General features: G+C 39.5%; 3 protein-coding genes across 4 annotated transcripts in view; 1 reads left to right on the forward strand and 2 right to left on the reverse strand.

The window, feature by feature from the left end:
- The window catches only part of LIMS2 (LIM zinc finger domain containing 2), a 39,042-nt gene extending 31,480 nt beyond the window's left edge, over positions 1–7,562 (reverse strand). The window contains exon 1 of one of the 2 annotated variants that reach the window (XM_081955125.1): positions 7,505–7,562. Coding sequence is in view for 1 of the 2 variants with exons in the window: in XM_081955124.1 (XP_081811250.1) it covers positions 1,885–1,895 (11 nt within the window). In the remaining variant the exon portion in view is untranslated. Of the gene's footprint in view, positions 1–1,884; positions 2,072–7,504 lie in introns of those variants that run through there. The other variant, XM_081955124.1, reaches the window with a different exon arrangement.
- A 463-nt stretch (positions 7,563–8,025) lies between these two features.
- SFT2D3 (SFT2 domain containing 3) lies at positions 8,026–11,734 on the forward strand. Its single transcript, XM_081955130.1, has one exon. The coding sequence runs from the start codon at positions 8,033–8,035 to the stop codon at positions 8,669–8,671; it is 639 nt and encodes a 212-aa protein (XP_081811256.1). The 5' UTR covers positions 8,026–8,032; the 3' UTR covers positions 8,672–11,734.
- Positions 11,735–13,238: 1,504 nt separating this feature from the next.
- The window catches only part of WDR33 (WD repeat domain 33), a 66,703-nt gene continuing 64,252 nt past the window's right edge, over positions 13,239–15,689 (reverse strand). The window contains exon 22 of the mRNA XM_081955117.1: positions 13,239–14,590. Coding sequence (XP_081811243.1) covers positions 14,367–14,590 — 224 coding nt within the window. The 3' untranslated portion in view covers positions 13,239–14,366. The remainder of the gene's footprint in view (positions 14,591–15,689) is intronic.

Genomic DNA, 15,689 nt, shown 5'->3' on the forward strand with positions numbered 1-15,689 from the left:
TTTTTTTAATCATGTAAGAAAGAAATGTTCAGAACATTATTTTCTGAATAACCCTGAATGCTATAATTTGTACTCTCAAAACACAAAAAATAGGCTAAGAGTTCACTCTCGGGTTAACAGTCTCATCATTTCAGACTCTCATGATTTATTCTTGCTATTTTCTCATTGTTTGTATTTTTTGATAGGATTGATGTATTTATGCAAAACAAAACAAAAATGCAGAATTATTATTTTTCCAATAATAATAATAACAACAATAGAATGGTAAGCAAATAGTATCATATTTGCTTACTACAAATTATATTATACAATATAATTGCCTTCACAAAACTCCAAATCTCAGTTGCATGTCATACAAACAGCAGATTTCCTCAGGATGCATGTCTTTATCTCAAACAAAAGGAAGGAAGCTCATCTTAGCACAATACAAGAAATCCTCCCAGCTGCCCACTTGAAAAGTGAAAGGCTTTAGCCTTCAACATTTGCAAGAGAAGCAAGAGAAGAAGGAATTCCTTGGAGAAGGAATTAGAAACAGTACTACAGACCATTTGATAAAAAGGAAATAATCTATAAACGGTTGGGGGGGAAATTCATAAAACAAGTAAGGGGAATTTGACTTCAAAAGCAGCCCATTCCAAGGAATAGTAATAATGTTAGCTAGAAATACTGCATAAACTATTTTTATTTAATGTGTATTTACAGTAGAGAGCAGTAACTGCTCTCCCAATCGTGTATTTTTATGCAACTTGGAACCGCTTTACAGCAGAATTGCTCCAAATAAAGGCAGGCTAAAATCAGTCCAAAATCTGACCAGAACCTTATAATACCATTTACAGGTTTTTCCTGAGAAATTCTTTTAACAATCTATTTGAACATTCTGCATTTTTACTGGGTTTGCCATTAAATGCTTTGCTCTTTCCAACATACATTTGCACGGCATTCACTCTACCCAACTGTATTTTATTGTTTAAAATTATTTTATAGAGAGTAAATTAGCACAAACTTACAATAACATACTATCAGTTCAATATCTGGTGGAAAACATTTAAAATTTTAAAGGTCCAGAGAGGCAAATAATAAAGTCTAGGATTTAAACAGTTTTCTTAAGAGTCAAACAACAGGATAAAAGCTTTCACCCTCCCTATATAAAGTGCCTGTTTGTTATATCTCACTATTCTATAATAGTTTATTAACTAAGCAACCATGCATAAAGATTGTTTAAGAGAAAACCAGCCCCATGTAGCAAGTGTATTTTACATTCCACTTGTTTAATTTAATTACAGTGAATACAGCAGCAGTATATTGCCTTTTTTTCAGGCATTTTTTCATTTTTTTTAAATTTCCCGTATGGGATTGAAAAACTGGATTTCCCTATGGTCTCCCATCTTAAGTACATATCAGGATTGATGCCCCCTTTCCTTTTTGCCATCAGCGAAAGTCAGGAGCTGCCATCTGCTGTTGACCACAAGCATTTGGTTTTCAAGGCCTCTTCAAGCAAACATGATCGCATCACATATAAGAGAAATGAGCGGTTTCAGCCAGAAGAGGGAAACTTCATCCCCTCGGTAAATACGTGGTCGGACAAAGGTTAACGGGCAAAGAAGCTTTCTCTCCAGCTACCAGTCATGTTTCACAACCCCGCCCCACTCCCCAAGCCCCGAAAGATCAAGGTTGCAAAACCCGACAATTCCTTTTTAAATCCCGCGAAGGGGGACTCCTGGCAGCGACTGAACCACCCGGGACGGCGGTCGCGGAGCGCGAGCGGTCCCGTGGAGGAAAGAGCCGAAGCTGTTTTCGGCGTTTCGTGATCACCCGCCCTGGAAAGTGAAGCCGAACGGAGCTTCTAGGCGACTGCGGGGGACCTCGTTGTGTTTCTCCTCTTACCTGCCCGTCATGGCGGCCGTGGGTCCAAAGCACTCTTGGCCAGAGAGCTTCGGTCCAAGGGTCGTGGGGAGAGCGACGAGCAGCGCGCTAGAGCACCCGGGTTCCGACTGCAGCAGCCCCGCAGCCCGCCTGCTCTTGTCCTCCGCCCGGTGCTGGCTGCCGTGGCGGGCCGCCCCTCTAGGTCAGGACAGGCGGCCTGATGTTCCTCCCGCCCCTCGGCCCGGCACATATTTTTTCCTAGAAAGGGAATGAAATAATAAATAATGAAATAGCGAGGGCGGCGGTCCTGTAGGGTAGGACTTCGTAGTGCCGGGCGGTGGAAAGCAAACCGCAGCTACAATACGGCTATGGCTTGCTTGATCTTACTCCGGAGATACTCTAAATAAGCTTGTAGGATTAGAGCTGCAACTATTTTGAACAGGTTCTATTAAAACCACGGTCTGAGCCTCATTCTGTGCCTATGGCCATTGCATGTTGCCATCTTTAGGAATATTCTTAATATCCCAGTATAAATTTCACAAAACATGACTCTGGGCAAGTACAGTTAGTCCTCTAGTTGCAACAGTTCGTTTAGTGACTGTTCAAAGGCACTGAAAAAAGGGACATGACCATTTTTCACAAGATCCTTGCAGCATCCCCATGGGCACATGATCAAAATTCAGATGCTTGGCAGCTGATTAATATTTATGACGGTTGCAGTGCCCTGGGGACACGTGACCCCTTTGGCAACCTTTTGACAAGCAAAGTCACTTAACAATCGTGCAAATTGGGAAATTTTAAAAAATGAGATTGCAAAAGCTCAGTCTAGCACAATACCAATGAAGAAGAAAAATAGCAGCTCCCAAAAGAAACCAGCATGGGTGCATATAGAACTCTCTGACAAATTGAAAGACAAAAAAGTTAAGTATAAAAAGTGGAAAGAGGGAGACATAACTAAGGCAGAATATCAGCAAATAGCCCGAACCTGTAAAGATGAAGTAAGAAAAGCTAAGGCTCACAATGAAGAAAGGCTTGCCACAAAAGTAAAAAATAACCAAAAAAAAGCTGCTTTTAACATGTTAAAAACAAGAAAAAGGTTAAGGAAACAGTTGGTCCATTGCTGGGAGAAAGTGGCAAGAAGGTGACAAGTAACAGGGAGCAGAACTATTTAACTCATTTTTTGCATCTGTCTTTACACAAAGGGATAAAACAGTCCAACCTATCAAAAAAAGCACCACAAAAATCAGATTAGGAACACAAATTGAAATAGGGAAGAAAATGGTAAGTGAGCACTTGTCTACCCTAGACGAGTTCAAATCACCAGAACCGGACGGATTACACCCCAGGGTTCTGAAGGAACTGGCAGATGAGATCTCAGAACCACTGAACTATATCTTTTGGAGATCCTGGAGCACCGGGGAACTGCCAGAGGACTGGAAAAGAGCTGGTGTGGTTCCCATCTCCAAAAAAGGGAAAAAAATAGATCCAGGAAACCATAGACCTATCAGCCTGACCTCAATACCAGGAAAGATTCTGGAAAAGATAATCAAGCAACGAATTAGCGAACACCTAGAAGTAAACAAAGTAATAGCCAAAAGCCAACATGGGTTTGTCAAAAACAGATCATGCCAAACTAATCTTATTGCATTCTTTGACCAAGTGACAAAATTAGTGGATCAGAGGAATGCCGTTGATATAGTTTACTTGGACTTCAGTAAGGCATTTGATAAGGTAGACCATAACCTACTACTAGATAAAGTAGAAGAATGTTGGTTGGACAGTATCACTGCCAGATGGATTCGTAACTGGCTGAACAACTGCACTCAACGTGTAGTCCTCAGTGGAACTGCATCTACATGGAGGGAAGTATGCAGTGGAGTACCCCAAGGCTCTGTTTTAGGCCCAGTACTCTTCAACATCTTCATCAATGATTTGGATGAGGGAATAAATGGGGAACTCATCAAATTTGCAGATACCAAGCTGGCAGGAATAGCCAACACTCCAGAAGACAGGCTTAAGATACAGAAGGATCTTGACAAACGTGAACATTGGGCACTATCTAATAAAATCAAATTCAATGGTGAAAAGAGTAAGGTTCTACATTTAGGCAAGAAAAATGAAATGCTCAGGTACAGTACTATAGGTGGTACCTTGCTCAATAGTAGTAACTGTGAAGGGATCTTGGAGTCCTAGTGGACAATCATTTAAATATGAGCCAGCAGTGTGCAGCAGCTGCCAAAAAAGCCAACACAGTCCTAGGCTGCATCAACAGAGGGATAGAATCAAGATCACGTGAAGTGTTAATACCACTTTATAATGCCTTGGTAAGGCCACACTTGGAATACTGCATTCAGTTTTGGTCGCCACAATGTAGAAAAGATGTGGAGACTCTAGAAAGAGTGCAGAGAAGAGCAACAAAGATGATTAGGGGACTGGAGACTAAAACATATGAAGAACGGTTGCAGGAACTGGGTATGTCTAGTTTAATGAAAAGAAGGACTAGGGGAGACATGATAGCAGTGTTCCAATATCTCAGAGGTTGCCACAAAGAAGAGGGAGTCAAACTATTCTCCAAGGCACCTGAGGGTAGAACAAGAAGCAATGGATGGAAACTAATCAAGGAGAGAAGCAACTTAGAACTGAGGAGAAATTTCCTGACAGTTAGAACAATTAATCAGTGGAACAGCTTGCCTCCAGAAGTTGTGAATGCCCCAACACTGGAAGTCTTTAAGAAGATGTTGGATGGCCATTTGTCTGGAACAGTATAGGGTTTCCTGCCTAGGCAGACGGTTGGACTAGAAGACCTCCAAGATCCCTTCCAACTCTGCTATTGTATTGTATTGTATTGTATAACTAACTCAACATCTGTAATAATTCACTTAACCGTGGCAAGAAAAGTTATAAAATGGGGCAAAACTAACTTAATATTTCACTTGGCAACATAAATTGTGGGCTCAATTGTGGTTGTAAGTTGAGGACTGCCTGTACAACAATAGAGCTATTATGTTTTTAGTTTAGTGGTTCTCACTTTAGTTTATTATGTCCAACAGCCACTATTACAGAATATATTTATTAAATTTGTTTGCAGGCTGTGTCGCTTCAAGGCGGCTCCATGCGACTTACAAATTAAAAGCAATAAAACCATAAAAATATACATCTATAAGACCATTAAAAATACAGGTTGCAACTAAAAAGTGGGGAGAGCGTGCACAGAATAGGGGAGGGTGGGAGAGGAGAATAGGGGAGGGTGGGAGAGGAGATTTGCTATTGGTCCATCAACAACATTCAGTGGTACTCCCCCAATATGGTCAATCTTGGTCATGTCAAGGTAAAACAAAGAAAATGATTTATGCCTGCATTCTATTTTGTCAGAATATGACAAAAATTTAAGGAGATAAAGTTAATGCAATAATATTAACAACACTTATTAAATTATTAATTTAAGTATTAATGCAATTACAAAATTTAAAGAAAAATAATTTTCATTACCAGTAAAGTTGTAACGAATGTATATCTAGCATGTAGGATTGAGGGATCCTACAAATTTTAATCTCTTTTTCAGGGATGAGCTTGGGGAATTTGAAAATATAAAATAGAACATTGCCAAGAGCCTGAATCCAAGAATACATTGCCAAGAGTACATGGATTGGTATATATCTATAATCAATATATTATGAAGCTAGATATTGGGAACTGAAGTATGTTGTAAATGAGCCTGGGGTGGACCAAAGCAGTTCAGGTGTTTATTACTGCACTTACAATATCTAAGAGTCACTGCAATAATAACCCAACCTTATTCTACTGGATTTTGCTTCCTGAACGCTTTTGGGCATGTCTTATAGATTTCTGGCTGCTAATCACAAAAATAACCTGTAATTTAACCTATCTCATACTGTTTTATAAAAATCTGTTTTTGCAAAATGGCAATGTAGACCCTTCAGTATTTGTTGGCTATGCTGCTGTGGTGGGTTTCAATTTTTTTTAGAACCTCTTCTGTAGGTGTGGCCTGCTTTGTGGGAGTGGCTTACCGACCATGTGACCAGGTGGGAGTGGCTTGCTGGCCATGTGACTGGGTGGGAGTGGCTTGCCAGCCATGTGACTGAGTGGTAGTGGCTTGGCAGTCATGTGACTGGGTGGGCGTGGCCAACTTGTAAAATGTGGTGAAGCTCACTTAACAACGCTCTTGCTTAGCAACCAAAATGTTGGCTCAGAAACTCTGGCATTTGAAGCATGCAAGTCTTAAAGCTGTCAAGTTACAAGACCCTTGCACCCCTAACCCTTTAGAAAAAAAACCCTGGGGTGGGTGTTCAAATTTGACAGCTTTAAGACTTGTGGACTTCAACTCCCAGAATTCCTCCTCCAGTCATGTTGGCTCAGGAACTCTGGCATTGAAGTGTGCAAGTCTTAAAGTTGTCAAGTTACAAGACCCTTGCACCCCTAACCCTTTAGAAAAAAAAAACAGGGTTGTTCAAACCTGACAGCTTTAAGACTTGTGGACTTCAACTCCCAGAATTCCTCCTCTGGCTCTTCATCTTGATGATGTGTGGATGGGCAGGGGGGAGGGAGCTGGAACCGGTTCTAAATGGCACTGTAGATTTGTGGAACCTTTTCTATAGAAGAGATTAGAATTGGCAGGGACCTACCCCTGCTATGCTGCATACATGAAAGAAACATACAAAAACATTCAGTACACCAAGTACAACTACTGGAATATTGTGGAGAACTCAAAAGTAATGGCTTTGCTGCTTGGAATGCAGCTCAGATATATAAAGTACTGTTATTACTTATGTAAATGGGACAGTGATGGAAGAGAATGACATATTAAAAAGAAATGACCATTCTCAAAGAATTTGGTTCCAGCACAGAAAAATTAGGCACATGAACCACTTGACCCCCCAAAATATTTTTGCCTTCGCTTCACACACCTTACATAAAACTCTGAAAAATTTTGTATAAGTGATGAACAAGATAAAAGGTTTTTATTATTTTGGACAGATGTTTCCAAGAATAACTGATGCCAAGATTAAGGAAGGAATTTTTGTTGGTCCACAGATCAGATACGCCATCAATGACAAGCGGTTCAAAGATTTGTTAGTGGGGCCAGAGAAAATCACCTGGAAAGGATTCAAGGATGTTGAGAATTTTTTTGGCAACTAAAGTACCAAACTAGATTCAGCTGGTTGATAAACTTCTTAAGGCACACAAGACCATGGAATGCAATGTCACTGAAAATTCGTTTTTTGCATTCACTTGGGACTTCTTTCCCAAAACTTTAGGTGCAATCAGCAGCAAACTTGGTGAAAGGTTTTGGGATAATGCTTGGAATTACAGGTGGAAGATCTGCTTAATTGCTAATAGTTTATTTTATTTCGAATGTTGATGTAACGGAAAAAGTACGCTCACCACAAATGTACTAATGGGAAATATCACCAATGTTTGTCCATTTGATTACTGATATGAGATCATTTTCAATTCCTAGTGACCACACATATTTTTCCCCATGACCGTTTGTCCCTAACTTTCGGGTCTTTTTGTCCTCGTTTAGAAATGATGAAATATTGATCAACATGAAAATAAAGAACCCTTATTCTAGGGCCATAATGTTCCCGTTATGGAGTAATCGTGAAGTAATCTGACATACTCAACGAGAAGCACAACCACCTTTGAGTATTAGCACTGCTACATTTCCAAGTCCTGCCCTCTCCCTAGCAATTAGCGACCGATAGCCGAATCGCATCTTTCCCCGCGACTGTAGAGTGCGGGAGCACCGCCCCCGTTTCTCCTGCCTTCTGCGAATGCGCAGCTGATGCCTTTGAAGCCGGAAGGGTGAGGTCAAGTTGCCCGTCCAAAGGGCGTCCGCGAGGAGGCGGGAGAGTCGCGAGGCCAGGGCTACCTGCGCAAGCTCCTTCTCCGCCCATGTGAACCTTTGTATGCGCGCAGGCGGGCAGGCAGTTGCCTGAGCGAAGACCACGTGTTTGAAGTTGGTGCCTGTTTTTTTCTTTTTAAAGAGACCAAACCCCCCTTGGTTGACTGGCTGACTGCTGAGCAGTGCCGCTTTGCTAAGGCGGCTGCGTCCCACCGTTGCAGAAGGACCGGCCCGAAGAGCAGCCTCCTTGACCACATCTATTGTCTTCGCCTCTCGCTTGTTCTCGACAGACTCCTCGCCAAGATGGCAGATCTGAACCGGCAACTGCAAGAATATTTAGCTCAGTCCAAGGGCGGCGGCGGCGGCTCTACGGTTTTGTCAGTTCCTCAGACCCCTCCTCAGGACAAAGCAGAAGAAAGCGGTTCGGGCTTGGGCGTCTGGCTGCGGCACATGAACCCTTTCCCCGCGACAGGAACGGGGGCGGCCGAGCCGGAGCCGGAGCCGTGGTTACCGACGGGGGTGTCCCGTTGGCAGAGACTGGTGGGGTGTGCCCTGTGTCTGCTGCTGGCTGCTCTCTGCTTCGGCCTCGCCGCGCTTTATGGCTCGCTCCTGCTGCTTCGGAAGTTCGCGCTGCTCTGGTCCCTGGGCTCGGCCTTTGCGTTGGGAGCCGCTGGTTTCTTGCGAGGCCCGAGTCGCTTGCTGGGCGAGCCTGACCGGCGCGGCCTGGCCATCCTGTATTTGGCCTCCGTGGGCGGAACTCTGTACGCTGCTCTCGGGCTCCGAAGTACGCTGTTCACGGTGCTGGGTGCCGTGATCCAGCTGGGAGCCGGAGGCGCCTACTTGTTTTCCTCATTGCCTGGCGGTACTGCCGGGTTGCGCTATGTCAGCGGCTTCCTGAGTAGCTTCGTGCGACGAAGTGTTTCTAAAGCTCTTCCAGTGTGAGCTACTCTGTCGTCGGAAGCCCAACTCCCGGGCTTGGGAAGACTTGCTCCGTGAGGAGGCACCCCGGGCCGCTTTTCAAACTAACGCGCAGAGCAGGATATGCAGCCTGAATCCCAGGAATCCTTGAATAGAAAGTTTATTCTACGACTACTTTGTGAATTCCGGGAGACAAAAGACCGGGAGATAATTCAGTTGCCTCACTGTGGCTGTTTGACTGCTAAGAATTATTAAAGTATTAAAACAAAAGATGCGACTGAAAACTGAACTACCTACACTAGCAGGTAGAAAGAGCCAAAGGTTTTGTAGTCTGTTTTCTTCCGACCATTGCACAAATTACCCCATTAACCATTTTTAAAATCTACAGCCTTCTGATTTCTCTCACTCTTGGACTATAAAAGAGGCAGTGTCACATTTCCTTAACCTATTCCAGTTATTGAAGTGTTTTGCCTCTTCTGACACTATTTTGGAGTGGATATGATTAGGATGCTTTGTCAACAATGTAATTGATGGCGTTATTGGACGAATTTGTCCAGCTGCTATTAGCCTTTGAACTGCGCTGATTACAACTTCCTCATTCCAGTCAGTGGTACTACCCTATTGGCCACTTTGTCCTGGACTGCAGAACAGACCTGGGTTATATGAGGTTAGGCATATTGTTTGTTAGAGATGTGTTCCTTTAGAATATTATCTGTATGGTGAAATTAGCATGTAAAGCCATACACGTGAACAAATTTTCTGTACATGTTCTGGAATTCCATTTCTCAAGAGTTTTGCCTTGTTGATCATTCCCACCTCCTTTACTCTATGCTCCTCTTCTGCATTCCAACAATGTTTTTGCACCTGTAATGTATTTCTGAATAGCCTGAAGAAAAAAATCCACTAGTGTCAACTGTCTCACCCTCTTGCTGTCTCTCATTTTACCTTGCTGTTTCTTATTTCTCTCACATAGTTCTCCTTCCCTCTTCACATCTTTCAAGAGTGCTAGACCGATGGTCAGAAGTGAGCTGATGGACCTATCCCTTGGGGAACTTGAAAAATACACCAAACTTTTGCTCCAGGCACCCATTTTGTCTGCTTGGTGGGGAAAGGTTGCCCATTAAACAGGAGAGCCTTCCCACTGAGCAACCACTGGCAGCGCAACATCAGCAGGAGAGGGCTGCCCTGTACAAGACTCCCTTCTATTGCTTTCCTACCAGCCCTCTCCTACGTTTTAACTGGGTCTGGATCTGGCTATCAGAAATATTTGCCGCAAATACAAATTAGGGCAAGTGATTGTTTTTTCCCGAGGAAAGTGAAAAATCAGCAGGGGAAATGGACTGAGGAATCTACAAATTATTTTGCTTTAATTGTCCTGTATTAAAAGTGTAAGAACAACCCAGTTTTCTTTGTTACTACATCTACAAACTACATCAATTCAGGGTTGGTGTCACAATTTTGCAGTGCAAATGTACATTTTATTTCCCTTAAAATTGTAGCCTGCAAAGCATACCTCTTACATGTTGCATTCTCTGAAGTCAAAAGCATTAAATCTAGGGAAGTGTGTTTAAAATTTAAACCTAAATGCTTAATAAACTAGCACATTCTAGAAAATAATTTCTAATAGGTTAAATACAGGTAGTCCTCATTTTACAACAGTTCATTTAGTGAATATTCAAAGTTACAACGGTACCGAAAAATGTGATGTATGACCATTTTTCAGTTACGACCTTTGCAGCATCCCCATGATCATCTTATCAAAATTCAGTGGCTTGGCCACTGCTTTATATTTATGACTGTTGCTATTTCCCCTAGGTCATGTGATCACCTTTTATGATCTGATAAGCAAAGTCAATGGGAAAGCCAGATTCACTTAACTGTGGCAAGAAAAGTCATAAAACGGGACAAAACTCAACAAATTGTTCACTTAACAGAAATTTGGGGCTATTGTGGTCGTAAGTCGAGGACTACCTGTACATGCAATAACTGTAAATGTATATTATTGAATAAGAAAGATCTTCTGTCAGGTGTTTTATTAATGAAAGGAACAACTTATAAGCAAATGTTTATACTTAAGTGCAAAAAATCTACAGAGCTCTACCCTAGACAATTTATTCAAAAGCAAGTCTTGCTGAGTCTAGTGGCACTTCTATACTCGTACATTAAGAAGGGATCAAGGAGTGAGTTATAAATTAATAAAATGTTAATTTTTAATTTAAATTGGCATTTCTGAGTGATTTGTGTGCATATGCCATGTAATGTAATTGAAAATAGCTGTGAATCAAAAAGTTGCTAAATATTTAACTGGAACAAATGTTCATGAAATCATTTAAAAGATTATTTGAAGAAGTTTCAATTAGAGAAGTACAATAAAAAAAACTTTGCAATCCTTTCTATTTACAACTTAAGCAAGACTTATGCCTAAGAAAATAGCTATAGGATTGCAACCCAAGTGTATTTTTACTATATAAATTAGTCTACAGACTTGGGAGTATGTTATTCTATTTCAGCTTTTCTTAATTTTTTTATTCTGGAAGATTGCTTGAAATGGTCTCAAGGAACCCCTGCATAAAAGTGATCAATATGTAAAACCATCACAATACAATTCACTTCTAACCTGTACAATCTAATTTTGCAACCTTTACAAGAGCAAACTAGCATTGTGTGATAATACAAAGTTGTTTGTAGAAGTTTTGTTTTCAGTTATAGTCTCTCACAGAACTGCTGCAACTTCAAATCGAAACTTACCGTTCTGTGGAACTCTAATTCAGAAAAGTTGTTCTATTTCTTGGTATAATGTGACATATGGGGGGAAAAGTTATTTTAAAAACTTTTAATAGAATGTCTAAAATGTGATGTGTTTTTATATTTTAAGTAGTAATCAAAGGACATGGAAGTACTGTATTGTGCCAAATGTACCAATTTACCAACTATATTTTTTTCATTCACTATTTAAATTGTTGCGCATATGTGGATAACTACTTTTCTGTGATGTTCAACCCTTGGGATTTATCAAGAATTTGTTTAAAGTGTTAATAGTTTTACTATTTTCTATATTTTCTTATTAAATTTGGTCTTACTTTTTCATTGGGATGAAAATTAGTTTTATGTCTACTGGTTTAGGGCAAGAAAAATGAGATATCATTGTATTAATGATAAATCTGAAAGGCAACACACAACTTGCCACTGGAAAATTATACACAGCCAACTTGTCTGTGAGGACAACTCGCCACAGTTGTCTGCCTGGCAGCCAGAGGGAGAGCCAAGTGAGCAGGTGGGCAGAGCACAGAGTTGTCGGGGCAGCCAGTGGGGAGGTGGTGGCTGGGAGCTTCCCATTTCAAACACCCACTGCCATGATAGCCTCAGCTGCTGCCACACTGAGCTCAAAGCTGCCACCATTACACCAGAGTTGGTGCTATTGCCATGGCGGCAGCAGCAGCAGCATATGAAAATAGGAAGCTGCCGGCTCCCCACCACCCACCCCACCATGCTCTGCCCACCTGTTCACCTGGCGCTCTCTCCAGTTGTTCACGGCATGTCCCCGTGGCTTATTGACTGTGTGGAGTTGTCCTGCAGTAAGTTGGCAGTAGCGAGGTGACAGCAGCAATTTGGCTACAGTGAATTGCCCAGAATTACACTTCTCCTTAACTACAGTGAAGACTAGAAAATAAGTTTAAAAAGTACCAGCCTGTTTTTTCAATTAGGGTTAGGGTTGTTCTCTCCTTTCTTTAAGTGAAAGGAAGCATCATCACAATCAAACACGGCTAACACTAGTAAGTTTTCCTATAAGTATCAACTAAAAATTTTATTGTAGATTCCAATTTTAAACAGAACTACTCTGTTTACATTTAATGCAGGCTATCCTGTTTATTTGTAATTACAGTGGTGAGACAAATTTACTTTTGAGCAGAAATAGGTATTTCTAAAGCTAATTGATGTCCTCTACTTGGTAAGGAAAAGTCAAAGATATTCAAAATAGAATAGGCTTTATAATTTAAGTATCTACCAAAAAATGAGAAATGTCTGTACATCCTATGTACTGGTTCTATAAAAACTTGTAGAATTTGTCATTTTTTCTCACAGAAAAACATTTAAGAGTCCTTTACAAGATAGATTAATTCACTTTTCTTTAACTACATAACTAATAAATGGAGTGTAGGTACAAAACATTTTGATTTTGTGACTCTTACTACTTGCAGAAATATGCCTGTTTTGCATACTCCTAATGAGCGTGATTGCCTTGTTCACTGTTTTGAATAAGTTAGTTGGCTTACTATACAGCTGACTCTAGAATATTTTAAATTTTTTATAAAGGATAGGTTCCCAACTTAATATCTGACCTTAATCACATTTGTATTTTAATGGCTCATCATCTATGTACACAATAAATAGAAATTTCCAGGCTACAATTGTTTATACACTTTATAATATATCCTATCATATATATTAAATTAGTGATCTGCCTTGTTTTTATGCCAAATCATGATGGATTGTCATATGCTAAGGCAAATCATATGGTGATGTGTAAAACCAACTTTTGATCAATAAAGCTTCAAGAGTCTCAGAATCACAATACTGGATACTAAGCATCTCAACTGAGGACATTTTATTGTAAAATAAGTGTAAAACAGATACAGTACTATAATGGAAAGAAACTGTACTTACACCTTTAAAGAAAATAGGGAAAATATGTAAAGGGTTTTTTAGGTTTTGTCTAGATATTCAGACTAAAGTTAGATATTCTTTCTTGATATTTCTGAAGCTATGTTCATCTAAACATTTTAAAAAATAATGTTAAATGGTTTGGTTAAATTATGGCTTCAGAAACAACAAATTCAAGACTTTAATTCTGATTCTGCAATGGTTTTCATTAGGGGTTAGCTACCTTTTTTTTCTTATACCATTGCATTTCAAAGTAGTCAGATGGCAGAATATTGGGATGTTTTTCTGAATAAATCAGAATTGGTCACTAATCAGATCACAGAACAATGTTCATATATTTTAGCTATATGTCCTTATTGTACCATATACAAATATCTCACTATGTACCAAGGAGGGAATCTATACATGAAACTCTTCTGCTCATTTTGGTTATTGAAAAAGAAGACATTTCTAGGAATCAACAAAAGTGATTTTCATTTATATATTTTTATAACATGCTAACTGAACTTGTGAGGCTTTAAAACTTTGTGTAAGTAGCTGTGATAGCTAGTTCTGTGGCAGTGCATGTATCCAACACAGAAAATGTCCATAGAAATTTTAGGAGATGGTTCCTCTATGATATGTGAAAACGTGTATAGAAAAATCACACACTCTTGTTAATTTTTGGACAAATTGCATTCTGTATTCATACAAAAACAACTTAACTTTTCCTGACAACTGTACATATAGAAACAAGTTCTGGACATGAACTGAAATCTGGATGTGCTCCATGTCTCACATCACTAAAAGGAAAAACAAAAACAAAAAAACCCAGCTTTATCTTCAGATATCAATTTAAGAAATACAGGTCTGACAAGGGATTGAGATGGTGTGGAAATGAAACAAAGGTTGTTGTGATGGTATTATTAGCTGGCATTTAATGTTGGAAAAGACCTTAGGAACTAATGAACAATCACTTATCTCCATCTAGAGTCCATGTTTGTAGGATTGCAGAATTATTTTTTCAATGATTCTGCAACAAGTAGAAAGACTGGTTTTTCCCCAGTCATGACCTTTTCTATCGACCCCTTCCTCCACCTCTAGAACCTCCTCGCCTTGACTGGCTTGAGTTCATGTTACTTCCTCTTCCCCAATTACTCCCACTTCTTCCTCCTCTAGAAGGATTGTTTCCCGGAGGTCCTCCAAATTCTTCTCTATGATATCCATCATGATGCTCTCCATCCAAAGAACTGGATCTTCCAGACTTTGACATTCTCTGTGAAAGTCCTGATTTTCCACGTCCTAAAATAAAAAAGGGCAAACTGAAATTAGATCATGTTATTGCTATCTTTTTAATGGAAAATATAAAGAATATATCTCAATTTTTTACACTCTACCTGCTCAGAATCTTTGTGTGTGTTTTTGTATGAGAGAGACAATAGAGTGAGCAACAAATATTTGTTTTTTTAAAAGAGCTACTGTACTGGCTAATAAACATATTTAGCATTTATAGCTATAGAAGAAAGATGTACTTTTAATTAACTTTTCCTGGTAATGTTATCTGTATCAGATAAATAGAAATATTTTTGCCTTTATAAATTTTTAATATCTTGACTATGGATCATTATGAAATTTATTATTTTGTGGAGAATGACTTTTATTCTTATGCTCTCAGTCTCAAAAGTAAATACTTAAGGGAGGGAAAACAGAGATTAAGCAATGAAGGAGTAGTGACAAAAAGTGACTCAGAAGTAGACTACAGTAGAAGATTTTTATTTGGTCTCCGCATCAATCCAAGGAACCCATGAGAGATAGTTTCTGAAATAATTAAATATAATTTACTTTCATTTATTTAGATAAGTTTGAATTGGGGTGAACTGTAGGAATAAATTGTTTTGCCATCCCAAACTTTTACATATGGATTTAATTTTTAAAAAGAATAAAGATAAAATAAGTAATAGTTTATAAATGATATTTTATTAAGATTTGTTTTATTTTATATTTTATTTCCCTTTATTATTATTGTTTTTTTTTACAAATAATTCAAAGTGGTGAACATATTCAATATAACTTCCTCCTCCTATTTTCCACACAACAACCTTGTAAGTGCGGTTGGATTGGGAAAGTGACTGGTCCAAGGTTTTCCCAGCTGGCTTTCATGGCCAAGAGGGATTTAAACTCATGTAAATTGCTTTCTAACCTGGTGCCTTAATCACTAGATCAAACTAGCTCTCATTCCCAGCATTTCTCAATTTGTCATTTACTATATATACTCATGGATAAGGTGAGATTTTAGGTACCAACATATAGCCCCAAAATTGGTTGGTCTTTATATAGATGAGCGTATCGATGGGTATATACGGTAATACTGTACTTTAAAAAACAACAACCGTATATTCCA

The sequence above is a fragment of the Natrix helvetica genome (genome assembly GCF_964273705.1).
Source record: "Natrix helvetica genome assembly, chromosome: 5".
NCBI classification, from domain to species: Eukaryota; Metazoa; Chordata; class Lepidosauria; order Squamata; family Natricidae; genus Natrix; species Natrix helvetica.